Source organism: Carassius gibelio, chromosome B9, assembly GCF_023724105.1.
Source record: "Carassius gibelio isolate Cgi1373 ecotype wild population from Czech Republic chromosome B9, carGib1.2-hapl.c, whole genome shotgun sequence".
NCBI classification, from domain to species: domain Eukaryota; kingdom Metazoa; phylum Chordata; class Actinopteri; order Cypriniformes; family Cyprinidae; genus Carassius; species Carassius gibelio.
The window spans coordinates 30329416-30356462 of NC_068404.1; the positions used below are offsets into that span (position 1 = coordinate 30329416).

Consider the following 27047-nt stretch of genomic DNA (forward strand, 5'->3'; position numbering starts at 1 on the left):
ACACTCAAACTTCTGCTTCAGATTTGACCTAAACCTGTTGAGGACTTCATGCCTGGAAAATTAAAATACTGCATTATTAAATGATAGGTAAAAATTGATAGCATGAATGCACTGTAAGTAATAAATAAGCAAATGAGCACAGTGTCTTTTATGTATTTCGGTTTCATAACCAAATAATCTTTTACAGAAATATTAGACCTGAGATCAGTCTTTGTTTCTTCACTCTTTATAATATCTTATATATCTTTTAGCAATGTACAAGAATAATTGTCCATATATAGTAGAAATACTATAGACACTGTTTTGATAATATAAAATGGCATGCTGTAATAATATTTATTTAAAACTGTACCTGAGATCAGTCTTTGTATCTCCACTCTTACACATTACTGGATGTCCCAAAGACACATCACTCCTCACAGACACACAGCTGGACTCTGCTTCTGATCTCTTCTGATCAACTGAACTATAACAAAACAGATTTAATCCTTTATGGTGATAATTATTCTAAAGTCTGTTTTATCGACAAAAAAAAATTATATATATATATATATATATATATATATATATATATATATATATATATATATATATATATATATATATATATATAAAATACATTTTTTTATAAAATCTTAATTTTAATTTAAAAGCCAGACAAAATCCAATATCCCATTATTCAAGATGATTATCCCACCCAGCACAAGATGTCATTTGGACATCGTTTTTTGGGCTAAATCAAGTCGGCCCATCATGGACTTGTTTCAGTCCAAAAGTCTGCGTTTAACATTGTGTTTTGTTTGGTCCATTTAATTTTGTCCAAATTTAACAAAAGCATGTTTATTTTGGTCTACATATATAGCCATTAACATAAATGTAGCTAGTGAAGAAATATATTAGACACCTGACCTATCTGAAACACTGTTAAATACTGAAATATATTTTGAAAATATATTTTAAAAATACATCAAACATTAAAGCTTAAAAAGATTTCCTCATGATACGTGTAAATGTGTACGAATATTCATGCCTTTTTAATCAACGTGTTTTTTCCAATGTTATTTCTTCACCATGTTTACCATTTCTAAAGATTATTATCATATTTTCATTGCGCTCCTGAAGGTTGTTATTGTAGGAGCTCGTGTGCTCATTGTGTCGAGTGTCTGTGTGTATTCAGTAAGTTTCTGACTCCCATAAAACAGTTCAATCATCACCACACGATTATTCTCACCAGGGGTCAGAGGTCACTGCTTCATCACTGAGGGCAGGAGGATAAAACATGGATCTGTCACTTTTCAGAGACACACAGCTGTGATCAGGAGATGAAGATCTCTGACTGCAGATCCTGAGAAAACACACAGAAATATCACACTCTTTTGCTGTAAACAGTGATGATGACAGAAAGTGAGACTCTGCAGCATCAGTCAGATGTGACGCCAAAACACATTTACATCATGATCATCTGATCCGGACGCCTTCTCCACATGTGTGAATGGTTTGACAGCAGAAGACAGTTTTTCTTCCACTAATAAACAAACTCTTAGCAATGCTGTGAGGTTTTCTGACCCACACTCTCAGTCATACAGGGGTCAAGCATCCAAACAAATAGTTCAAACTACAATTATCTTTAGGAAAAACCCAGTGTCTACAGGTGCTTCTCCATAAATTAGAATGTTGAGGAAAAGTTCATTCAACTTAAAATGTGAAACTCATGTATTAAATAATTTCAATGCACACAGAATGAAGTAGTTTAAGTCTAAATGCAAAGTGTAAAGCGCATGGTGCAGGTGAACTCAGGACGTGTCCAAATCCACTTTTGCTATTTTAAGGATGGAAAAACGGTTGGCACGCCCGGGCACAAGTTCTTAACGTCTTGTCCCTATTCTCTTAACTGGTAATGGGGTTTTTTGGGCGTAACGTGCAATAAACCAATCAGAGTCTCATCTTCCATTCCCTTTATGAGCCAGTTGCAGTTGTGCCATGATGGATTTGCTATTTACACGGCGGAATTTGGCAAGCTCAAAGACAGAACGCATCTCCGAGATGAAACAGAGTTGCTCGTGTGTGAGCAAATAGATAGCCTAATTATGATACATGCAAGACTGTGTTCATTGAATTTAATACATGAGTTTCACAATTTGAGTTGAATTACTGAAATACAGTAAATTAACTTTCCCTCAACATTCTAAGTTATTGAGAAGCACCTGTATACGAAATAAAAGCTCAAGGCTCTCAGATATCTACATAGTCATATAACATAGTATTTTACAGTCACTTCCAGCACACTGAATTATGGCTGCGCGATATGGGGAAAATATCTAATTGTGATTTTTTTTGACAGATATTGCGATTGTGATTTGATTTGCGATTTTACATTTCCAAAGTCAAGCTTCAGCTCAATATTGTCAACAATGTGCAGTATATATACGTATAGTATTTCAGCAAGATTATAATGGTACAACTAATTTTATAGAATTAACTTAGTTACTGAATTTCAATGGAAATATATATTTTTTATATCAATAAATAACTTTATTTTTTTAGTCTTTATTATTATTATTATCTTCTGTGGTTTCATCCTTGCTTCCTGCACTCTCTCAGTTTTCAGCTCTGGACACAAACAGCGCTACTCCACTTTAACATCTTGCTTGGACAACTTTTGCCCACTGTAGTCTAGACCAGCACGCACCACCCCATATGCCCCCTGGCTGTCCGAGGTTCTCCGTGAACATCACTCTAAACTCAGGGCTGCAGAAAGGAAATGGCAGAAATCAAGAAACTCTATCGACATCAGTGTGTATCAGTCTCTCCTCTCTTCCTTCACTGCAAATGTCTTCACGGCTAAAACATCCTACTACCACAACAAAATTAGCAGCTGTTGTGACGCTCGGACACTCTTCAAGACTCTCTCTTCTCTTCTTAATCCGCCTCCACCACCTCCTCAATCGACTCTTACAGCTGACGACTTTGCAGTTTACTTCACAAATAAGACAAGAACCATCAGTGACCAATCCTCCACACCGCAGACTGAGGACAACTTCACAATTACAGTCACACACTCTTTCTCCTCTTTCTCCCCACTCTTAGAGATGGATGTTTCCAAACTTATCCTGTCCAATCATCCTACTACCTGTCCACTTGATCCGATCCCCACTCACCTCCTTCAAGCGAAGGATTCTCCTGTCCACCCTCAGAAAATGGGCATCTCTGGAACCGCACTCCTGTGGGTTACGTCCTACCTCTCTGACAGATCCTTCAGTGTGTCTTGGAGGGGTGATGTTTCTAAGTCACAACACCTTGCTACTGGGGCTCCTCAAGGCTCAGTACTTGGACCACTTCTCTTCTCCATCTACATGACGTCATTAGGATCTGTCATTCAGAAGCATGGCTTTTCTTATCACTGCTATGCTGATGACACCCAACTCTACTTCTCATTCCAACCAGATGACCCGACGGTAGCTGCTCGCATTTCAGCCTGTCTGAGTGACATTTCTAGCTGGATGATTGACCATTACCTTCAGCTTAACCTTACGAAGACAGAACTCCTGGTGATTCCAGCTAACCCACTGCTTCATCACAACTTCTCTATACAGTTGGGTTCGTCAACAATTACTCCTTCGAGGACAGCCAGAAACCTAGGAACATCAGTTAAGCTTCACAGACCACATTTCTACAACGACCCGGTCCTGCAGACTTGCCTTATACAACATTAGGAAGATTAGACCCTTCCTGTAAGAGCAAGCCACACAACTTATTGTCCAAGCTCTTGTTCTCTCCAGACTGGACTATTGTAATGCTCTCCTGGCTTTTCATGCATGTACTGTCAAGCCTCTTTGATCCAGAATGCAGCAGTGAGGGTTGTGTTCAATGAGCCAAAAAAAGCTCAAGTTACTCCTTTCCTCATCAGGTTACACTGGCTACCAGTACCCGCTCGCATCAAATTGAAGGTACTGATGCTTGCCTACAAGACGACCACTGGCACGGCACCAACATACCTAAACTCACTGGTTAAATCTTATGGGCCCTCCAGAAGTTTGCACTCTGCAAGTGAACGATGCGTTGTGGTGCCATCCCAAAGAAGTTCAAAATTACTCTCACAGACCTTTTCCTGGACTGTGCCCAGCTGGTGGAATGTCCTCCCAATCTCAGTCTTTATTCATTTTCAAGAAACATCTTAAGACTCATCCTTTTAACGAGCACGTAACCAACTAATACCAGCACTTTTCCTTCCTTTCTTGTCTTTTCATTTATTACAATTTTTTTTTAAATAAAATAAAAAATAAAAAAAACCTGGCTATGTGTTCTGTACTAGACTAACTGACACTTGTCATGGCACTTATATACTGTTTTTGTTCTCTTGTTGACCTGACTGCTTCTATTGTTCTCATTTGTAAGTCGCTTTGGATAGAAGCGCCTGCTAAATGATTAAATGTAAATGTAAATGTATGTTTTTAATGGTGGGCGTTTACACAGTTGGCTAGAGCAGTGCTGATTGGGGAGAACGGAGGTGCCCTCACTCTACTGGTTAGTAAGACTGTCACTCAAGGCTGACAGTCATGCATATGCTCTGGAACAGAGTAATATCGCGTCCACATTGCAGGCTTTTGCGATTATAAAATTGCAACATCTCAAATCGTGATTTCGATTCGATTTCGATTAATCGCACAGCCATACACTAAATACTGATATTTGTCTATTACCAACTGAAGTACTGCCTAGTAACAAGAACACTAACCGCAGCTCTACAAGACTATTATAAAGCAGCCAAACAACTATATACTGATTCTGAGCTGCACTTCTGGGTAAGTCTGTTATTAACTGTTCTTCATGATAAAACACTAGAACTGCTGCTACTACTTGTCACATACACAGGCACACAAGTGTATGGCTCTTATCGGTTACGGTTTATTATGAGCAACAGTTAACACATCCGACACATGTGGAAGTCAGTAAACATCTGCGACACACTCTCCAGTGAAGTCGCCTCTTGAATTACGTCATACACCCAAATGCCTTATGGGTAATGTAGTACATCCCAACACATCTCCCCTCCAACAGAGATACATTTTAAAGTGCAGAATGTAATCTTCATTTTAACAGAACTATCCCCACATAACTCATTAGTCAATATCAGTTAACTTATGAACCATAGCCAAAGGGAAAGTGCATTCAATAAACAAATTACTGTGGCTTGTATACTGTTGAACTTCAAACATTTTGCACCACATTAAGAAATCTGAAATGCAGAAACATTAACAGGAATGCTGTTTCATAAACATCTAATTATGCATTGAATACCCTTTTGCCATTATCAGTACTTTCTGACTTTTTGTCTCCCTCCACTTCTAGTCTCTGTAACGAACTGGCAGTTTTATTAACCTGCCACTAGAGGTCATTTTAGAACCAGGAACAGAGTCAGGTGGAATTTGCTCTGCATTCATGACAGGAACAAAATGCTCCTGTGTGTTTTGTGCAGGTGGTATGGGTGTAGAACTGTCCACATTATTCTTTCCAAAATCAGTTTCTGTGGGCTCTACCAATTGGAGGTGACGCCTGTTACGTCTTAACACAGCTCCACTTTGTGTCTGAACAAGATAGGATCATGGCTCCTTTGTTTTCCTCACCACTGTTCCTGATGTGCACCATGCTTTCTCCCCATCCAACTTTAAGAGAACTTGATCTCCTGGGTTTAAGCAGGGAAGCGTACGAACAGAATGTCTTTTGTCAAAGAAGTGTTTGTAAGCTGCTTTAGCTTTTTTGTCCTTTTACAATACCCGCTCAAAGCTGATATGGCGTGGACGCAAAGTCTTCTCAAGGACAGGCAGTGTAGTGCGAATTTGTCGTCCCAACATCAGCTGAGCAGGGCTTGCACCAGTGGCAGTAATTGGAGTGGCTCTGTAACTCAAAAGTGCCAATTGAGGGTCAGGTTGACGTAAGATATGTTTCGCTGTCTTGACAGCCCGCTCAACAGTCCCATTTGACTGTGGGAAGTGTGGGCTGCTAGTAACATGATGGATGCCCCAGCTCTTACAAAAGTCTGCAAAGTCCATGCTGCTGAACTGGGTACCATTATCTGAGTGTAACTCATGCGGAATCCCCCACCTAATGAACATCCCTTTTAGCGTAGTGATCACACTGAGGCTGCTAGTGCGGCTTAAATGTGCAAGTTCAATGTCTCTAGAATAGTAATCCACGACCACTAAATAGTTTTGTCCACCATATTCACACAGATCCGCTCCTATGGTGTGCCAAGGACTGGGAGGAAGTGGTAATGAGGGGCTCTTTCCTCTGAGTAGGTCTGTGCTCGTGACAGAAGGCACATTGAGAAATTGTCGTCTGAAGATCTTTTCCGATGCCAGGCCACCAGACTGACATTTTGGCCCGTTCTCTGCATTTATTTAGTCCCAGGTGACCCTCGTGCAAGCGAACAAGAATCTCACGCCGTTGTGCAGTTGGAACCACAATCCTGTCACCATGTAAAAGCAGACCCTCGGCCCTGCACAATGATGCCCGTTCTGCATGGTAAGCCTTAAGCTCCGACGGCACATGGTGTGGCCAGCCTTCATTAATGAAACGCATTACTTCCCTCATAGTAGGGTCTGTGGATGTGGCCTCACGAATGGCGTCCAGCTTTGCCTCTGATATTGGCTTAGTTTGAATCACAGCCTCCACATAAGCGCGCACATCACCTTTAGTATCAGGAACTCCTGTTCCAGTTAAGGGGTTGCGCGAGAGCGCATCGGCCACGACAAGTGATTTTCCTGGGACATGCACTGCTTTGACATTGAAACGCATCAGGCGCATCAGCAGACGTTGACAGCGCAGAGGTGTTTTGTCCAGATCATAAGTGTTAATCAGGGGGACCAATGGCTTATGGTCCGTTTGCAGTGTAAACTCAGCAAGACCCAGCAAATAACACGCAAGCCGCTCACATGCCCAGACAGCAGCGAGGCATTCCTTTTCGATTTGAGAGTATTTTAACTCAGCACTTGACAGGGTTCTGGAGCAGAAAGCCACCGGAAGTAGTTTATCATCATGGATTTGCAGAAGAGTGGCGCCCAATCCGAAACTGCTGGCATCTGCAGACACAATGGTAGGTTTTGTGATGTCATAAAAAGCTAAAACCGGAGCTGAAGACAGCATTGTCTTTATGTTGTTAAAGGCCTGCTGTTGTTGTGTGTCCCACAGCCATGCAGAATCTTTCTTTAACAATTCATTGAGTGGGTGCAGCACCGTCGACAAGTCTGGAAGAAACTTTCCAAGGTAATTGACCATACCTAATACCTGTCTGAGTTGGGTGAGGTCTTTGGGGCATGGCAGGTCTGTAATTGCTTTCACCTTGTCTGGATCAGGTTTTACTCCATCGCCACTAATTATGTGTCCAAAGAAAATGATTTCTTCCTTACTAAAATGACATTTGTCCTTGTTGAGCTTTAATCCAGACTCCTGGATTGTCTGTAAAACTGCCTCCAGATTCTTATCATGTGTCTCTTGGTCTCTGCCATACACCAGAACATCGTCCATGACTACTACACAGCCTTCATGTCCCTCCAGTAGCTTGGTCATTTCCCTCTGGAAGATTTCTGGAGCAGATGTGATTCCAAAGGGAAGTCTCTGGAAACAAAATCTGCCTCTTGGAGTGATAAATGTTGTGAGTATTGAACTACTGTAATCCAACGGGATTTGCCAAAATCCTGAGGAAGCGTCCAACGTTGAGAAAACTTTAGCTCCTGTCAGTTTTACGGCAACATCCTCCAAAGTGGGCAGTATGAATTTTTCCCTCTTCACAGCTTTGTTGAGGCGCTTCAAGTCTACACATATCCTGACTTTCCCATTTTTCTTAACTACTGGGACCATTGGGGCACACCAATCTGTAGGCTGAGTGACTTCTCGTATTATCTGCATAGACTGCATCCTCTGTAGCTCTTCATCTACTTTTTGCATTAAGGGAAAGGGCACCCTCCTTGGTGTAGCCAAGCTATAGGGTTGTACATCTGGCTTAAGTTCAATTTTTATTGGTTTACAGTTCAGACAGCCAATTTCTCCAAAAAGTTCGGCATGAATGTGATCTGCTCTGGCTACTAATCTCATAGCACAGGCTGCACTTCTGCTGAGAAGGTTGTGTGTATAACGTCCATCCACTACATAAATCCAAAACTGATGACGACTTGTGTTTCTTTTAGTCTCAGCTAAGAATTTTCCTATTGTTTCCACATTGCCACCAGGACTGTTAAGCTGTATTTCCGTTTTGGTCAATGGGGGGCGCTGTGGGAGCCCTTGGTACGTCTCCTTGGACATAATTGTGATGTCAGCCCCAGTGTCTATTTTGAAAGATACCGTTTTACCGCACACTGGAAGACTTACCAGCCAATCAGACTCTGAATCACTTTTCTCGATGCTGCCAAGAAAATAAGCCTCACTGTCATCCTCTTCTTTATATTGCAAATGTACAGCTCTCACAGCCTTACTTTGACAGGCAGCAGCAAAATGTCCCAGTCTCCTGCATTTGCGGCATTGTTTATTATATGCGGGGCACTCGCGTGGCCTATGACATCTATTGCAGCGTGAACACATTTTCTCTCCTGTCTGCTTATCACTTTGCTGTCCTGTATTGTTTGTTCTCTTACCAGCATTATAGTGTTTAACTCCTCTGGACCGCTGCTGTAACGCAACCACCTCCGCAGACATCACTACAGCCGAGTTTTGTGTTTTTATAAGCTCTGCCTGGCGGGCCATCTGTACTGCTCTCTCCAGTGTCAATTCGCTTTCCATCTGAAGCCTTTGTGACACTCCCCGGTCTGCTATCCCTATAACCAGTCTGTCTCGAATGTGTTCGTCTTTCTGTGCTCCAAACTCGCAATGTTCCGCCAGCTCATATAATCCCCTCACAAAAGCTTCCACTGATTCACCCGTCTTTTGCATACGTTGATGAAAGCATGCGCGTTCATGTATAACATTCCTGCGAGGTATGAAATGGTCGTTAAACTTTTCCACTACCTTCTTATAGTCGCTGGAATGGAAAGCCTCTGTGAACCGAAACGAGGTGAATATTGTCTCCGCCTCCGTCCCCATGGCGTAAAGCAGTGAGTTAACTTGCACATCACCTTCCTCTTTGTCCAACTTAGTAGCGATCCGAAATCGTGCAAAGCGTTGGATCCACAGAGGCCATGCGGAGGGCTGGCTGAAGTCAAACGACTCCGGAGCTTGAAACATTGACATCGTCGTTTATTTAGTGAAGCGGGTACGACGCACTTCTGACACCATGTCACATACACAGGCACACAAGTGTATGGCTCTTATCGGTTACGGTTTATTATGAGCAACAGTTAACACATCCGACACGTGGAAGTCAGTAAACATCTGCGACACACTCTCCAGTGAAGTCGCCTCTTACATTACGTCATACACCCAAATGCCTTATGGGTAATGTAGTACATCCCAACACACTACTGTCTAGTCTATGTACGTTTCAGGTTTAAATATCACTGTATGCCATAACTGTAGGACTAATACACTATTTCATCTATGAACTTCATATATGAATATTATGTAGATCTATTGTTTAAATCAAATTCATGTTTTATTCCCCACTTGTTTCAGTTTTTCTGCCTCAATAATGCTCTGATAAAGAATATTCACATAAAAGATGTTTACATATAATCCACAAGAGAAAAATAGTTGAAGTTATAAAAAATGACCCTGTTTAATAGTTTACATCCCCTCGACTCACTCAATACTGTGTTGTTAGCTGAATGATCCACAGCTGTGTGTTTGTGTTTAGTGATAGTTGTTCATGAGTCTCTTGTTTGTCCTGAACAGTTAAACTGCCTGCTGTTCTTCAGAAAAATCCATCAGCTCCCACAAATTCCTTGGTTTTCCAGCATTTGTGTGTATTTGAACCCTTTCCAGCAGTGACTGTGTGATTTTGAGATCCATCTTTTCACAGTGAAGACAACTGAGGGACTCAAACACAACTATTACAGAAGGTTCAAACAATCACTGATGCTCCAGAAGATAAAACCATGCATTAAGAGCTGGGGGTTAAACCTTTTTAAATTTGAAGTTCAGGGTAAATCTAACTTAACTTTCTAACTTCTAACTTAACCTACTATAATAGTTGTGTTTGAGACCCTCAGTTGTCTTCAGTGTGAAAAGGCTCTCCCTCCACTCATCACATAGACAGCTCTGTAACAATAGTCAACTCATTAAGGTTCCTGGACACCACTATCTCTCAGCACCTGAAGTGAGACACTCACATCGACTATATCATGATAATGGCTTAGCAGAGGCTTTACTTCCTTCATCAAATACCATCTCCAGCTTAAAAAACTAACACATGAATCATTACCTGCGTTCTATAATTCATTCTCCATCTCTAATTACTGCCTCTTTCTCAACTACTATGTAAATACATAGGCAGATCTACTATGCATTCTATTCGTTTTTCAAAGTGGTGTGTTTCACCGGGCCACGAAGAAATATAGAGCTGAGTATCATCAGCATAACAGTGACAGCTAACACCATGTTTAGTACTGAGCCTTGAGGTACTCCATACTGCACTTGTGAGGGAGATACAACCACGATCAGATAATAAGAGCAGGTCATTTGTAACTCTAAGGAGAGCAGTCTCAGTACTAAATCCTGACTGGAAATCCTCACAGATACCAAGGAATATAATTGTGATGATACTACCTTTTCTATTATCTTGGACGGAAAAGGGAGATTCGAGATCGGTCTATAATTAACTAGTTCTTTGGGGTCAAGTTGTGGTTTTTTGATTAGGGGCTTAATAACAGCCAGTTTGAAGGTTTTGGGGACATATCCTAATGACAATGAGGAATTAACAATAGTCAGAAGAGGATCTATGACTTCTGGAAGCACCTCTTTTAGGAGCTTAGATGGTATAGGGTCTAACATACATGTTGTTGGTTTAGATGATTTAACAAGTTTATATCATTCTTCCTCTCCTATAGTAGAGAATGAGTGGAACTGTTCCTTAGGGGGTCTATAGTGCACTGTCTGATGCGACACTGCAGCTGACAGCTGAATGGTTGCAATTTTATCTCTAATAGTTTCGATTTTAAAAGTAAAATGGTTCATAAAGTCATTACTGCTGTGATGTTGGGAAATGTCAACACTTGTTGAGGCTTTATTTTTCTTTAATTTAGCCACTGTATTGAATAAATACGGGGTGTTATGTTTGTTTCCTTAACCTTCCTTAAGCGTAAAGAAGCAACTGCATTTAAAATGCTAGAAAAGAGAAAGTCCATAGTTTCTGTTACATCATTAAGTTGTTCTGAGGTTTTGGATATGCTAAGGAATTCGGATAAAATACAAATACAAAGTATTTTGTGGTAGAAGTGATGGTTCTTCGATACTTGTAACAAGAAGTAGAATTTACAATTTTGGCTATATGAAGTTTGCAAAAAACTAAATAATGATCTGAGATATCATACTTGGCTGCATAATTTCAACACTATCAACATCAATTCCATGTGACAGTTTTAAATCTAGAGTATGATTTCGACAATGAGTAGGTCCTGAAACATGTTGTCTAACCCCAATAGAGTTCAGAATGTCTATAAATGCTGATCCCAGAGAATCTTTTTCATTATCACCATGGATATTAAAATCACCAACTATTAAAACTTTATCTGCAGCCAGAACTAATTCAGATGTAAAATCACCAAACTCTTTAATAAAGTCTGTATGGTGCCCTGGTAGCCTGTATACAGTAGCCAGTACAAACATAACAGGGGATTTATCATTAACATTGGTTTCTCTGGATAATGTTATATGAAGAACCATTACTTCAAACAAGTTATACTTGAAGCCTGCCCTCTGAGAAATCCTGAAAATTATGTTATAAATTGAAGCAACACATCCCCCTTTGCCTTTTAGACGTGGCTCGTGTTTATAACAGTTATATTGGGGGGTGGACTCATTTAAAATAATGCAATCATCAGATTTTAGTCAGGTTTCTGTCAAACAGAGCACATCTAGATTATTATCAGTGATCATATTATTTACAAAAAGTGTTTTAGTAGAAAGGGATCTGATATTCAATAAGCCAATCTTTATCATTTGTTTATCCGTATTGCATCTGTTTTTTATTTGTTGAACCTCAATTAAATTGTTAATCTTAACTTGGTTTGGATGTTTTTTGTATTTTCTAGTTCGGGGAACAGACACAGTCTCTATAGTGTGATATCTAGGTGAAAGAGTCTCTATGTGCTGAGAATTAACTGACCTCTGTGACGGGAGGCAGCTAGCAGACGGTCGGTTTAGCCAGTCTGTCTGCTTCCTGACCTGGGCCCCAGTTAGTCAAGTGTAAACTAAGACAATTTGCCATATTTCTAGAGAGAAGAGCGGCGCCACCCCAGGAGGGATGAAGACCATCTCTTTTGAACAGGTCAGGTCTGCCCTAAAAGCTCGTCCAATTGTCTATGAAACCTATATTATGCTGTGGGCACCACTTAGACATCCAGCCATTGAGTGATGACAATCTGCTATGCATCTCATCACCACGGTAAGCAGGGAGGGGACCAGAGCATATTACAATGTCTGACATCGTGCTTGCAAGTTCACACACCTCTTTAATGTTATTTCTAGTGATCTCCGACTGGCGAAGTCAAACATCATTAGCGCCGGCATGAATAACAATCTTACTGTATTTACGTTTAGCATTAGCCAGCACTTTTAAATTTGCCAAGATGTCAAGCGCTCACAGTCTTACTGTTCTCAATTAAAGTTTGGATGCGTGTCTCTAATTCTGAGATCTTCTCTGTCAGCCTAACTATTTCCCTGCATTTATCACATGCGAATCCTTCATCGGCGACAGAGATAGATAGAGTGTAGATGTGGCAAGAGGTGCAAATAACAATAGCAGGAGAAGCCATTGATGAAATATTCTTACCACAGTTGTTTGATGAATTTGTGAAAAACTGGAGCGAGAGAGAGGAGAGGAGAAAAGAAAACAGCGATACGTTTGAATGAAAACGCTAATGACAAGCTAACGAGTTCTAACGCAATGCAGGTGAACTCATGGATATAAAATAAAAGTGAATGATCAAAATTAATCTGATAAGATTGATCGATAATATCAGAAATATGGTGTGAATTAAGTTATATTTTATCACTTTAAACAACAGAGAGTGATAGTAAGATTCTAGAGAAAAACAGCTACACGGAGCTATGATCAGCTGCAGCAAGGCCAGCAAGGCCAGTAGGCCAACAGGAAGCAGAGAAAACACTGTCCAACAGCAACACCCGCAGTCAGGCGGCTGAATGAAACCACAACAAATTCTTTGTGTGTCTGCACATACTTGATAAAGCAGATTCTGATTATGATTTTCTCTCGTGGACTTTATGCACATCTTTTATGTGAAATATCACCACACGATTATCCTCACCTGGGGTCAGAGGTCACTGCTTCATCACTGAGTTTAGGAGGATTAAGCATGGATCTGTCACTCTTCAGAGACACAGAGCTGTGATCAGGAGATGAAGATCTCTGACTGCAGATCCTGAGAAAACACACAGAAATATCACACTCTTTTGCTGTAAACAGTGATGATGACAGAAAGTGAGAATCTGCAGCATCAGTCAGATGTGACGCCAAAACACATTTACATCATGATCATCTGATCCGGACGCCTTCTCCACATGTGTGAATGGTTTGCCAGCAGAAGACAGTTTGTCTTCCACTAATAAACACTCTCTTAGCAATGCTGTGAGGTTTTCTGACCCACACTCTCAGTCATACAGGGGTCAAGCATCCAAACAAATAGTTCAAACTAAATTTATCTTGAGGAAAAACCCAGTGTCTATATGAGAGACAGCTCTACAAGGCTATTATAAAGCAGTCAAACTACTATAAACTGATTCTGAGCTCCACTTCTGGGTAAGTGTGTTATTTAGTGTTGTCACAGTACCAAAATTTCAGTATTCGGTACCGATACCAGTGAAAATCCACGGTTCTCGGTACCAATTTCGGTACTAAAGCAAAACACAAAAATATGCTTATTTAAAAAAAAACACTTTTTATCACTAAAAATAAAACCAATGCCATTCTTAATACTAATTTACAATTGTGTTTAAAGTTTTTCTACAAGTAATATAATTATGAAAAACAAGTAAACAAGTTTCACCCAAATTTAATTTGTCTTTTAATTAATGAAATTTAAACATTAATTTTTTTGGTAAATAAAGAGGATTTGCTATTAAAATTAAAACAAGGAAGAAATATTGTGTGATTTATTTCTTTAAAAATGTTGTTTTATTATTAAATTAAAATATATGAAATCAACAAAGTGCAACTGGCATAATATCTTCTTTTTAACATAATAGCCAGACTTCTCATCTCCCAGTCTGCTGTGATGGTGAGCAGTTATCGTCACATAGTTCTCCGTCCCCCTGGACGTCCACCCGTCTGTCGTGAGCACAACAGAGGATGCTCGGGATAGTTCATCCACTTTTTTCTTCTCCTGTTCATAAAGATCTGGCACAATCTTTTCGCTGAAGTGGGTGCACAACGGGATGTAGTAACGTGGCTCAAGCACTTTTAGCATGTTTTCAAAGCCCTCGTTTTGCACAACCGAATATGGCCTCATGTCTGCACCTATAAACACCCCGATAGCGTTTGTGATGGCTTTAGCCCGGTCTGATTGTGCAACAAAGAGCTGCTTAATGGCCGCGGTGATAAGAGGTTGTTGAGCGGCCTTCGTTTTCACTCCTGTCAGTGAAACACCTGGGTGATGTCGTTTCGAACGCGTGGCCATGCTAGATGAGTTTCCACTGTCATATGGCTTTCTTGTTGCACAGTGCCTACACACCGTCACACTTTTACGCTCTAACCTCTTTCCTTCATCATTATATCTGACAGGGAAGCCAAAATGCTCCCATACAGTGTATTTAAATTATGCAAGCTCCTCCGTTTCTCCGCTCGCCATGACCACTGAGTGTGAACAGAACATGCGCAACTTTTTTTTCATAAATCAATCTGTGGGTCATGTGTGTGCTGAACCGAAGATATTGATCCGAACGGATCACGGATCAATGATGATCTGGTGCACCACTACTATAGTGTCATTTGAAAACATTGCAATTGCGTTTTAAAATACAACAACGAGCACCACGAAACCATTTAAAGAGGCGCATTCAGCGGTCTCCTTGATGGGAAACAGTCAACGAAGTAAAATGATCTCAAACGTATGCCGCACTCTCTTCATTTTATCAAATGATCATAATCACATCTATTCATTTTACTGTCCTGATACTAGCATTTTATTCAGACCAAAACCCCTTTAATTCGGGTGAGAAAGCTTTTTTCCAAGTGGCTTTTGCACATAATAATAATACCACTGCAGACGCATTTTGCAGCATTAAGGTTATTAATTGATCGTTAATTTAAACAACAATCGATCATGGAAATTATTGAATATTGACATCCCTAAATACAAATGAGTTGGATGGAAACCTGGTTATTGTCTGCATCAAACCATGCTTCCGAACAAATGTGATTCACCATTCTGGGCAGCTCCAGGACAGCTGTCTCTCCGCGGTGCTGTCTGTGAGCGGCGGAGTAACGGAGCCCTGAATCACGCTGCAGTGTTTGTGAGAGCTGACAACTTCTCCACCCCATTTACAGAATGAAATTCTCTGACTACATTTATCTCCCAGGACTGTTGTTGAATCTTGCAAAACTTTTGGCTTGGGGTCCTTCACAAGCAGCAGCAGCACTTTCCACCGCACCAATAACATGGGACTGCCCGCCGACGTGCCTGACTTTAAATCAGCGCTACTAAACATGGAAATCGGCCGATGCTGATATATTAAAAAATGACAAATATCAGCCCGATATATTGGTCGACCTCTACCTGGTACCGTGACATTTACATTTTTTTTTGTACCGACTTTGTACTGAAGTACTGGGTCTTTTGGCAACACTAGTGTTATTAACTGTTCTTCATGATAAAACACTAGAACTACTGCTACTACTGTCTAGTCTTTGTACATGTTTCAGGTTTAAATATCACTATATGCCATAACTGTAGGGCTAATATTTCACCTGTGGTCAAAGGTCACTGGATCATATCTCACCTGAGGTCAGAGGTCACTGGATCATCACTGGATTCAGGAGGATTCATGTATCTGTGGCTCTTCAGAGACTCTCTGGTGTGATCTGGAGATGAAGTTCTCTCTCTGATCTCCATAATGACAGACTGACACAAGGCCTGTATATGAAACACATAAAGGGTTGGTTCACCCAATAATCAAAATCATGTCATTAATAACTCACCCTCATGTCGTTCCAAACTCGTGAGACCTCCGTTCATCTTCGGAACACAGTTTAAGATATTTTAGATTTAGTCCGAGGGCTCTCAGTCCCTCCATTGAAACTGTGTGTACGGTATACTGTCCATGTCCAGAAAGGTACATAATCAAAACATCATCAAAGTAATTCATGTGACGTCAGAGGGTCAGTTAGAATTTTTTTAAGCATCGAAAATACATTTGGGTTTAAAAATAGTAAAAACTACGACTTTATTCAGCATTGTCTTCTCTTCCGGGTCTGTTGTGAGACTATTCAAAACATTGCAGTTTAGTGATATCTGGTTCGCGAACTAATCACTCAATGTAACCGGATCTTCTTGAACCAGGTCATGAAATCGAACTGAATTATTTAAAATGGTTCTCGTCTCCAATACGCATTAATCCACAAATGACTTAAGCTGTTAACTTTTTTTTAATGTGGCTGATACTCCCTCTGAGTTAAAACAAAGTCAGAACACTGACTGAACTGCTGTGAAGAGAGAACTGAAGATGAACGCCGAGCCGAGCCAGATAACCAACGAACAATTGACTCGTTCTCGAGTCAAGAACCGGTTGCATCGGTTGACGGATCAACAGTAGTGATGGCAAGTTCGGTTCTTGATTGCCCTTGATTCAAGCCTTCGGTTTACCCGCGCTCATAACACCAGCACAGAATCAGTTCAGAATCAATCACCAAAAGAATCAGTTTGGTTCAGATGCTCTGTCTCTCATTCTGCTTCACGCTGAATCACACATGCGTAGTATCATCAGCTCCTCGAGTCAATCTTTTGTTCATTATCTGGCTCGGCTCTGTGTTCATCTTCAGTTCTCTCTTCACAGCAGTTCAGACAGTGTACTGTTTGAGTACATTAATTACTCTGGGATATTGGTTTGTTTTAACTCAGAGCTGATAATACTGCGCATGTGTGATTCAGTGTGAAGCAGACTGACACACAGAGCGCCTGAACTTAACTGGTTGCGTCTGAAATGAACTGGTTCTTTTGCTGATTGATTCTGAACTGATTCTGTGTTAATGTTATGAGCGCGGGTAAACCGAAGGCTTGAATGAAGGGCAATAATCGCCAATGACGTCATTACGTAGAGCGCAAAAGAACCGGTGAACAGTTTTCTTCAACCGGGTTATTAAATCGAAATGGCTGAAAAGAATCGGTTCGCGGAAAAGAACCGAACTTCCCACCACTACTGGTGATCCGAAAACCGATGCAACCGGTTCTTGACTCGAGAACGAGTCAATCTTTTGTTCGTTATCTGGCTTGGCTCTGTGTTCATCTTCAGTTCTCTCTTCACAGCAGTTCAGTCACTGTACTGTTTGAGTAAAAGAATTACTCCGGGATATTGTTTTTTTTTAACTCAGAGGGAGTATCAGCCACATTAAAAAAAAAGTTAACAGCTTAAGCCATTTGCGGAATAATGCTTATTGGAGACGAGATCCATTTCATACAATTCAGTTCGATTTGGTGAACTGGTTCAAGAGGATCCGGTTACATCTAATGATTCGTTCGCGAACTGGATAACACAAACTGCAGTGTTTTGAACTCTCACACAACAGACATGGAAGAGAAGACAATGCTGAATAAAGTCGTAGTTTTCACTATTTTTGGACCAAAATGTATTATCGATGCTTCAAAAAATTCGAACTGACCCTCTGATGTCACATGGACTACTCTGATGATGTTTTTCTTACCTTTCTGGACATGGACAGTAGACCATGCACGCAGTTTCAAAGGAGGGACTGAGAGCTCTCGGACTAAATCTAAAATATCTTAAACTGTGTTCAGAAGATAAACAGAGGTCTTACGGGTTTGGAACGACATGAGGGTGAGTCATTAATGACATAATCTTGATTATTGAGTGAACTAACCCTTTAACTAATCATACATGACAATATATCCATTAACTCTTCAATTATTATTATACAACAGAATATCCATTACACTTTAAATAATTCAGAGAATTGTGATGAGGAAGATGATAAAATCATCAGCTCTACACTTCAGTCACAGTCTGAATATTTCAGGAGATCAGTGTGTGATCATGTGTCAGCAAACATGCGTCTGTTCCTTCCAGAGAAAGGAGAAAGCTTAAAGAGGTCATCAGATGCCCATTTCACACAAGTTTATATGATTATTTAGGGTCTTAGTAAAAAGTCTGTAACATAGTTTGGTTAAAATTTTAAATAATCAAAAACAATAATCTGCAGAGATCAGAAATACCAAATATGTTTCATCTGTCGCTCAAACAGGCCTCATATTTGAGCTTTTATTTCCTTTTAAAACTCATTTGTTCAATAATCTGATGTCCAGGTTCATTTCTGCTTATTTTCAGATGAAATTCAGTAGTAGGTCAGCAATTAAGAATTGATCAGCTAACAATGTTCCTCACTTGGAAACTGACCATGATGAGTGATATTTCATGGCGTCTTCTCATCGATGAAGGTTCAGATGTTGTTTTTGATCTGAAGTGTTTCCTGAAGCAGAAAGTCACGTTACCGGTTCTACCTGCAGAGCGCGCTCCCAAGATCACGTGATGTGTTTGTGTGACACACCTGTATGTGGTTTGACGATATTGGACGAGAGCTGCTGAAACCAGAGCTGTTTTCTAGATGAATTCAACTCAGTCTATAAGTGATGCTCTTTACAATCATGCAGCATCATGTAGTGCGAAAGATTAATTGTAGACGAAACGATCTTTTACATACGACGACGCAGAAGTCACATCTTAACACGGACACCAGTTCAACTGTGACACCTGCCAAAAATAAAATCCTGCTTATCATTCAACTTGAACACTCACCTTTGCATATTCATTTGTAAAGAATCCGTTAATTAATCTCAACTAAAAGAATCACTTGATATTATTATAATCCTGAAGGTGAACTTCCGATTATCTAATTTTACATTCGTCACAACTCACTACAACGGTTTAAAGATCGAGTTTAGTATGAAAACAACGTAAAAAACGAAAACATTGTACAATAATATGACATGGAATCAAAAGCTAATAACTGAACTTACCGTAATGTTTTTTTTATGCCGGTTTTTAAGACTTCCAACTTACTTTACTTTCGATTTCAACACTAAGGCATGTCCTCGTAATGCAGACCGCGCATGCGCAAGAGACCTCAGGTGTCAACAACATACAAACCCCGCCCATTTGTCTGCTTTCATCTGTCTGCTGTCAGTCTATCGTTAAACGTATTTAGCGCCACCTGCTGCACTGGAGTGTGTGACATAACGCGTCCTCAATTACATTCTACTGATCGAGTCTCATGAAGAAAAATACTGTTTCATACACACCTCCTTCAATTGTAAGTTATGATTTGTTTCAATTCAATTCTTTCTAAATTAAAGCTTTTTGCAATTAATATACATTTAATATATTTCAACTACATATCTCAAATATATATGTGCTTATTTTATTCATAACCATGTGTCTTTAAATGTTGTGTCTAGTAAATATATATTTTGTATTGTAATATTTTCTTCCCTGTTTGTCTGTATCTTAATCATCTCTCTTCTGCTTTTTAATGGACACTTTGGTTTAGTTTTTTCCAAGGTGGATCTCTATGTTTTCATTCCTTGTATATGGTCTTTGGTATTATAACATTAATAATAACATTACCACAACACCAAAATTCACATTTTTTTTTCAGAATTACATTACATTAAATTTCATGAAAGTAAATAGAGTAAATTACTTCACTAATGTCACAGAAAAGCAGTGTGAAAGCGTTCCCATCTGCGCAGCTGGAATTTAAAGCTGTTAGTGTCTGATATGCTTTTAACTGATCTGGGGCCAGTTTTGTAGCTTCACTTTTAATGAATTTAATATGTGTGAATAATAAAAAAGTAAAAGTTTGTTGTGTTCAGTTGGACTAGCTCTGCATAAAAACACACCAAAAAAGCACTACAAATTAATAAAAGAACACAAATTATACAGACAATCAATTGTTTCATTATTTGTAGATTACAGTTCATAAATCACACAATCATGAAAACAGATGTAATTGTTTTCTAAAAAGCTGTCATTATTCATGTTTGGACCGAGTTCTCATTGCATTTACACAGTTTTGAGGATCATCTGTCTCCAGTGTCTCATGTTTCCAGCAGAACTCACTAGAAATCACATTTGGGACAAATCTAGTGCGACCGTGATGTGAAAACAGATAAACGTTAGAGATGTACTTATGACACTGAATACTTATAATAATAACCATGGACTTCCATATGAAAATAATATTGAAAAGAACAGGTAGGTGCAATGAATACACACACGCATGAGGTTTTTATGTTAAGTCAATATATAGGCTACTAAAACTCAGTGTACAGAATATATACTTTTATAATATGAATATTACTATTATAATAAAATAAGTGTATAAATTATTTTATTATTATAAGTTTGAATTAATACATGTTTATTTGAACTTCTTCAGGGTTGGGTCATTTACTAGGCTTTTCTCCTCTACATTACACTGTGTCTACTTCAGTGATCACTGTTCTCAGATATGTTTGTCTACTATCAAACGCCTGACCTCTTTAGAAAGCTGAGACCCTGTAGTTTCTTAGGAAACAATCAGAATAATTGTGTGAAGTACTGGCACAGAGTTATAGAGACTAGAATATATTTTTTTTCTTTCTGCCGGATAAGCATCTCAGCTGAACACATTTCAGCCTCTAGGTCTCTTGATATGACTTTAGAAACACAACTGAGCCCAAGCACCAGGTCGTGTGAAGCTGTGTGCAAAAGAAGATCAATAGAGAAAGAAATAGAACTGCTTTAGACCATTTATTTGCCAAGATATGCTCATGTGTTTTGTAAAATGCCCCATGGAAACTCCCCATAGGACTTTTGGTTACTCAAAATGCACACTGACAATAAAAGGCTTCCAGTGTGGAAACCTCTTGGTGTAGAAGCAGAATCCTGGTCTTAAACATGTCAGTGTTTATGATGAAGCCCAGGACAGAGAGGAACCTTCAAAAGCAAATACTGTATTATTATTATTATTATTTGCCAAACCAGGACACAAGAAAGCAGGGATGCAAGTCCATTGACAGGTTGTCTTCTGCTCTTCTAGAGGTGCTTGTGCTTCTTGTTGCTAGCAGCTAAAATAAAGTCAAGACGTTTAGAGTGTCTTCAATTTGCTGTAATAAACAACACATTAAATAACTTTCAGAAACTAAAACTAAAGTGACATTTAATCACATATTGATATAATCTTATACACCTTGAATTATTGTTGGTCAGTGATACACAGACCCTTTGAAGATGAGCTGGAAAGTTAAAAATGTTTGGCACAACAGCATCTTTAATCCGGACATTCAGCCCCGTTCTGTCAAAGTCCTCGCTCCTGAAGAAAAGAATCATTCTGTGATTGTGGAAACAAACTTGTAAAAAGCTTTGGGTCAACAACAATCTTGTAATACTATTATGTCATAGCCTCGCTGTTCCTGTGTAACAGGACCTGTATTGTACACACATCCACTGAGTAACTAACCATTATCCCAAATATAATCCTAATATTGTCATATCTTACAGGTGAAAGGTGATCCACGGGCTCTCGTTTTGAGATGACGGCGATTGGAGAATCTGTAGACTGCACAAAAGTCTGGCATCTTCTCCTATAAAGCCAGCAATGTCCTGTATCATAATGTAAGATGATTTTAACAAACCAAACCGATTGGAAATCATGTGCAACTTCAGTTCTGTTGAAAAGAATGAGCAGTTCTGTCTCTAACACTGATGTTAAATAGCTGGGAAGCAGCTAAACTGTAACTACTAGATCTAACTTCTTTTTACTTCTGTCCGGTAAAGAGTGTTAGAGCTCGCGCCAGTGCGGGTCAGAAGTGCGGATCGAGGCGCATAACGGCCGCTAGGGGACGCTTGCAACTATGGAGGGTTTATTGGGTCAGATTATGAACTAAAAGTGTAAAACTAAAAGTCTAAATTTGAAACTTAAAGTCCAAGTCGATAATTAATTTGGTATTTAGAATTGGGCATTTTCTATTTAGGGTTGGGCATTTGGTCATTTAGCCATTTAGGATTTAGGATTGGGGATTTGGGGATTTAGGATTGGGCATTTGAGGATTGAGGATTGAGGAGTGTATGCAAATTAGGAGGCGTGGCCCAAATACTGGAGGCTGGGTTTGAAATGGCTGGGCAGAGGCACCTTATGGACAGCAGAGGGAGCTCCCAGTGTTAAGGAGCACACTGTAATGAAACCAAACGGCGCGAGTGATCGGCTTGAGTGAGGACTGTGTGATAACTTCAACTTAATGACCGCTTTGTAACATTTGTGGCCTCAAACAAAAAAAAACAAAAAAAAAAGTCACCAGTGAAAGGAGTGCTATCAGTCTGATGACGAGAAAGCAACAGACAGTGCAGCAGGTAAGATGCTAACATTAACTACTAGTTATATAAGCTGATATTGCTAACATGCTTTAGTAGGGTATTATTATATTGGCACATGCTGTTTGGTTTTTTTTAAAAATGCGGTTAACCCCTCTGACATTAGTAGATTTTCCACTAGATGGTCTTGTTTCTGTTTTTTTTTTTTGCTATATAGCCTATATATATTTTATAAAGATTGTGAGAGAAAATAAATTAGGCTTGTTCGACTTGAACCGGTGCTGCACACTGTAAGACCGATCGGTTTATGACATCAAAGTACTGCAAGAGCGATTCAAAAGCAAAAGGAGCGTCTACTCTCTTTGATGTCATATGTCGTGTGTGTATGTATATACTCAGACCGGCCCGTCTGGCAAAAACAACCATGCCATCCTCAAAATTGCTTAAATCACCTTTATTTCCCATTCTGGCATTTAGTTTGGAGTTCAGGAGATTGTCTTGACCAGGACTACACCCCTAAATGCATTGAAGCAACTGCCATGTAATTGGTTGATTAGATAATTGCATTAATGAGAAATTGAACAGGTGTTCCTAATAATCCTTTAGGTGAGTGTATATATACATACACACACGACATATGACATCAAAAAGAGTAGACGCTCCTTATGCTTTTGAATTGCTCTCGCAGTACTTTGATGTCATAAACCGATCGGTCTTACAGTGTGCAGTGCCGGTTCAAGTCGAACCAGCCTAATTTCTTTTCTCTCACAATCTTTATAAAATATAGGCTATATAGCAAAAAAAAAAACAAACAAAAAAACAGAAACAAGACCATCTAGTGGCAATGTGAAAGGAGTGTATCTACTAATGTCAGAGGGGTTAACCGCAGTTTAAAAAACAAAACAGCATGTACCAATATAATAATACCCTACTAAAGCATGTTAGCAATATCAGCTTATATAACTAGCAGCTAATGTTAGCATCTTACCTGTTGCTCTGTCTGCTGCTTTCTCGTCATCAGACCGATAGCACTTCTTTCACTGGTGACTTTGTGTTTGAGGCCACAAATGTTAAAAAGCTGTCATTAAGTTGAAGTTATCACACAGTCCTTGCTCAAGCCGATAACTCGCTCCATTTGGTTTCATTACAGTGTGCTCCTAAGCACTGGGAGCTCCCTCTGCTGTCCATAAGGTGCCTCTGCGCACCAGCCATTTCAAACCCAGCCTCCAGTATTTGGGCCACGCCTCCTAATTTGCATACACTCCTCAATCCTCAAATGCCCTATCCTCAATCTTCAAATGCCAATCTTAAATCCCCAAATCCTCAATCCTAAATGGCTAAATGATTAAATCCCCAATCCTAAATCCTAAATGGCTAAATTACCAAATGCCCAACCCTAAATAGAAAATGCCCAAACCTAAATACAAAAGGCCCTATCCTAAATACCAAATGCCCAATCCTAAATACCAAATTAATTTTCGACTTAGACTTTAAGTTTCAAATTTAGATTTTTTGTTTTGTTATAAGACTTTTAGGTTTAGACTTTTAGTTTATAATCTGACCCAAGAAACCCTCCATACGCGAGCACCTTCTGAATGCTAAAATGACAAATGGGACACTCTACGCTACGGTCTCGTCGACTTAACGGACACGTGCACGCGACAGCTATTGTAAGTCCGTAAGAACGCGAGGGCACATGAAGTGTTCATTTTGGACAGGGCCACTCACGCACTCCCTAAAAACACAGCACACAACACAGATAAGCATCCCATTCGAACAAACACATAATTAATAGTTCCCACTCACATTAACTGTACTAAATTCCTTCTTTGTTTGTAAAAAGAAGTTCAATGAAACTTCAGAAATCTGTAGGTAGCTTTTCAATGTCACATAAGTAACCAATTATTTAATAATAAGTAAAATATTTTTCACTGCTTTGCTTTTCAACCTTTTTTTTTGGATTTCAATCTGTATTGTTTCTAACAGGATTGAGCGTCTCTGGCGTGATGTCAGAATCACGGTCACCAACAAGTCCTCAGACACGCTGCACTCGCTGGAGGCAGAAGGATTGCTCGACAGATCAGTGATTGAGGAGCTTTTCAGTGTGCACTACACTTTTCTCCCAAGACTTCAGGCAGACTTGGACACATGTTCAGAAGCCTGGAATCATCATTCACTCTCCTCAGAGGACAATCGAAGTCCCAAGCAGCTGTGGCAGATTGGAATGATGCACACAAATAATGAGCGATCTGAGAGATACGAGGAATGGTAATGCTGTCTTAGTCAGTAGCCCTCACTGCAGAACACACAAGATCCAGCGAGCAGAGACGCTCGGTTAAGACATATTTAAAGTTGGAGGAGATGGATCTAGATCCAGGGGTAGAGACAGGTCGGTTTAGGGACATGTAAAGTGGGACTGAGGAACTCTGTGTTTGTCTCTAGCTGCTGTGTAGGTTACAGTACAGGAACATGCATTTACTAGAGGCAAGCAGAAACTATGCTGACCATATCGAATGCTGACAGTCAGGATCAAATGTGCAGAAGTAATGGGGACATGTCCCTGACCAGTAATCCACTGCATGAAACTGCTGACGGTGATCTTGTCTTGTTCTGCATCTCCTTTAGTGCAGTTTGTTTTATCACCTGTTCACTGTCATCTTCAACCCTGCTCTCCTTACTGCTGCTCCCTTCTTCTGCAGAAAACACACACATCTATGTCTGCAACCTTACTTGTGTTAACAGTCTCTGAACTTGGACTGACAATACCTCACATTTTTAAAGTGCCCCTAATATACTGTTTTACAATTGTTTAAGAGGTTTCCTACAACAAGTTTATATTCAAAAGTGTGAAGTGATCCAAATCTTCAGTCTTTTCCACAAGCCCTCTCTGCTCTGACTGGTCAGATGCCCGGTCCGTTGTTGAACTGATGTAATTTAAGTATTAAGAGTAAGAGTAATGATGTTCCTTCATCTTCAAGGCTTTGAATGAAGTCCTGCAAGTAGTTCACAATCCGTGATTCTCTCTGCGCTTCACTGAACCCACCGCACTTAAAACAGTGACAGGGACATCAGATATTTCATTATTTCTCATGACAATGGAAAACCTGTAAAAAGCTGCAGACGAGAGTCTACGAATGAGTATAATGTCCCAAAAACATCTAACCCTGATGTGTGGATTGAAGAGAAAGGAGGAGAGTCAGATGGACAGAATCACAGATACTACACCTGACAATGTCTTCCTTTCATCACATGTTAGGATCCTGTGTACCACATGCTACGATTCTTTCAGAAAGCTCAAGCAAGGCTGTAGTGTCTGCAGTCTCAATCTAAAGAAATAAAAACCAGGAGTAACACACACATACACTACACAGATGTATATACAAATCTGAATTGAGTTGAATTAGAAGCACTGATTGAGCGATTACATGTGACAGGATTCATGTTAGTAAATTGTCCTGTATCTGTTTACAGACCCTTTGGCATTCATTCATGTTTATTTGGCGCTGTAGCCCGTAACTGGTGTTAAAAACAGAGGAAGACGTGATCTTTCAAGTGTGCTGCATGCTGTCGCTTCAGTTGAACTGAGACACACTGCGTGATCGTCACTGCATTAGATAGAGAGCACCACAGTCAGATTTATTGGTTACATTTCAAGATAAGATGAACAGAAATCAAATCTGAGACTTTGTTTCTTATCAAAAGTAACAAAGCACAAAGACTATTGAGGTTTAATGGATGAGAGATGTGCTATAATGTTCGGTTCATTCATCAGCTGTAAAGAGACGATCCATCCTTGGGATTTACCAATCAGTTTATAAAGATGAGACTAGTTCGATTAAAATTGAGACATCAATATTATTTTACCCAGCTGTAATGATAATAAACCTTCCTGAAATTGTCCTTCTGAAAGTCTGTAATTGAATACTTCAGATTTTTCCCAGTGCTCTCTCCCTCAAATAATCTTTCTTCAATTACAGCCATCATTTCTGTGAAAAAAGCAAGTTTCCAGTACTAATAAACAAATGCAGTGAAGTTATGAAAAAAGGCACTATAAATTAAACTTAATTGCATCTCTTGTGCTTGTCTTGCTTTTTGAATTTTATTATATTATATGTATGTGGTATATAGCAGCTTAGTTGCTACTACATTACTATAATGGAGCAGCAGTATTTCGGCGGGGTCCCTCTGGTCTAGTTCTCCGAGTACGTGTCCAGTAGAGCCGTGTGTTCATCCGTCCCTGGAGTTATGACGCTCACACCTCGTCCAGACTGAAGACAGAAGAACCTGTGGATTATAATCAGTGATAGTGTCTACACTGAATGTGAAATCTCCAACAGCAAACGGATTCCTGTTCTATTTCTGAC

At 39.7% G+C, this 27047-nt stretch overlaps 2 protein-coding genes across 34 annotated transcripts in view; one reads left to right on the forward strand and one right to left on the reverse strand.

Annotated features, from left to right (window-relative positions):
- LOC127964887 (NACHT, LRR and PYD domains-containing protein 12) overlaps nucleotides 1-19455 on the reverse strand; it is a 397699-nt gene extending 378244 nt beyond the window's left edge. For 5 of the 29 annotated variants that reach the window (XM_052565349.1, XM_052565346.1, XM_052565348.1 and 2 more), the window contains exons 1-3: nucleotides 19350-19443; nucleotides 16102-16235; nucleotides 13413-13526 (exon numbers count right to left, since the gene is read on the reverse strand). In XM_052565349.1, the coding sequence (XP_052421309.1) occupies nucleotides 13413-13526; nucleotides 16102-16214 (227 nt within the window). In that variant the 5' untranslated portion in view covers nucleotides 16215-16235; nucleotides 19350-19443. Of the gene's footprint in view, nucleotides 1-28; nucleotides 53-352; nucleotides 467-1231; nucleotides 1346-13412; nucleotides 13527-16101; nucleotides 16236-18269; nucleotides 18415-19349 lie in introns of those variants that run through there. The other 24 variants (XM_052565359.1, XM_052565350.1, XM_052565339.1 and 21 more) reach the window with 13 other exon arrangements.
- Nucleotides 1-27047, forward strand: part of LOC127964942 (uncharacterized) — a 171511-nt gene that overhangs the window by 85879 nt on the left and 58585 nt on the right. The gene's annotated exons all lie outside the window — the stretch shown is intronic.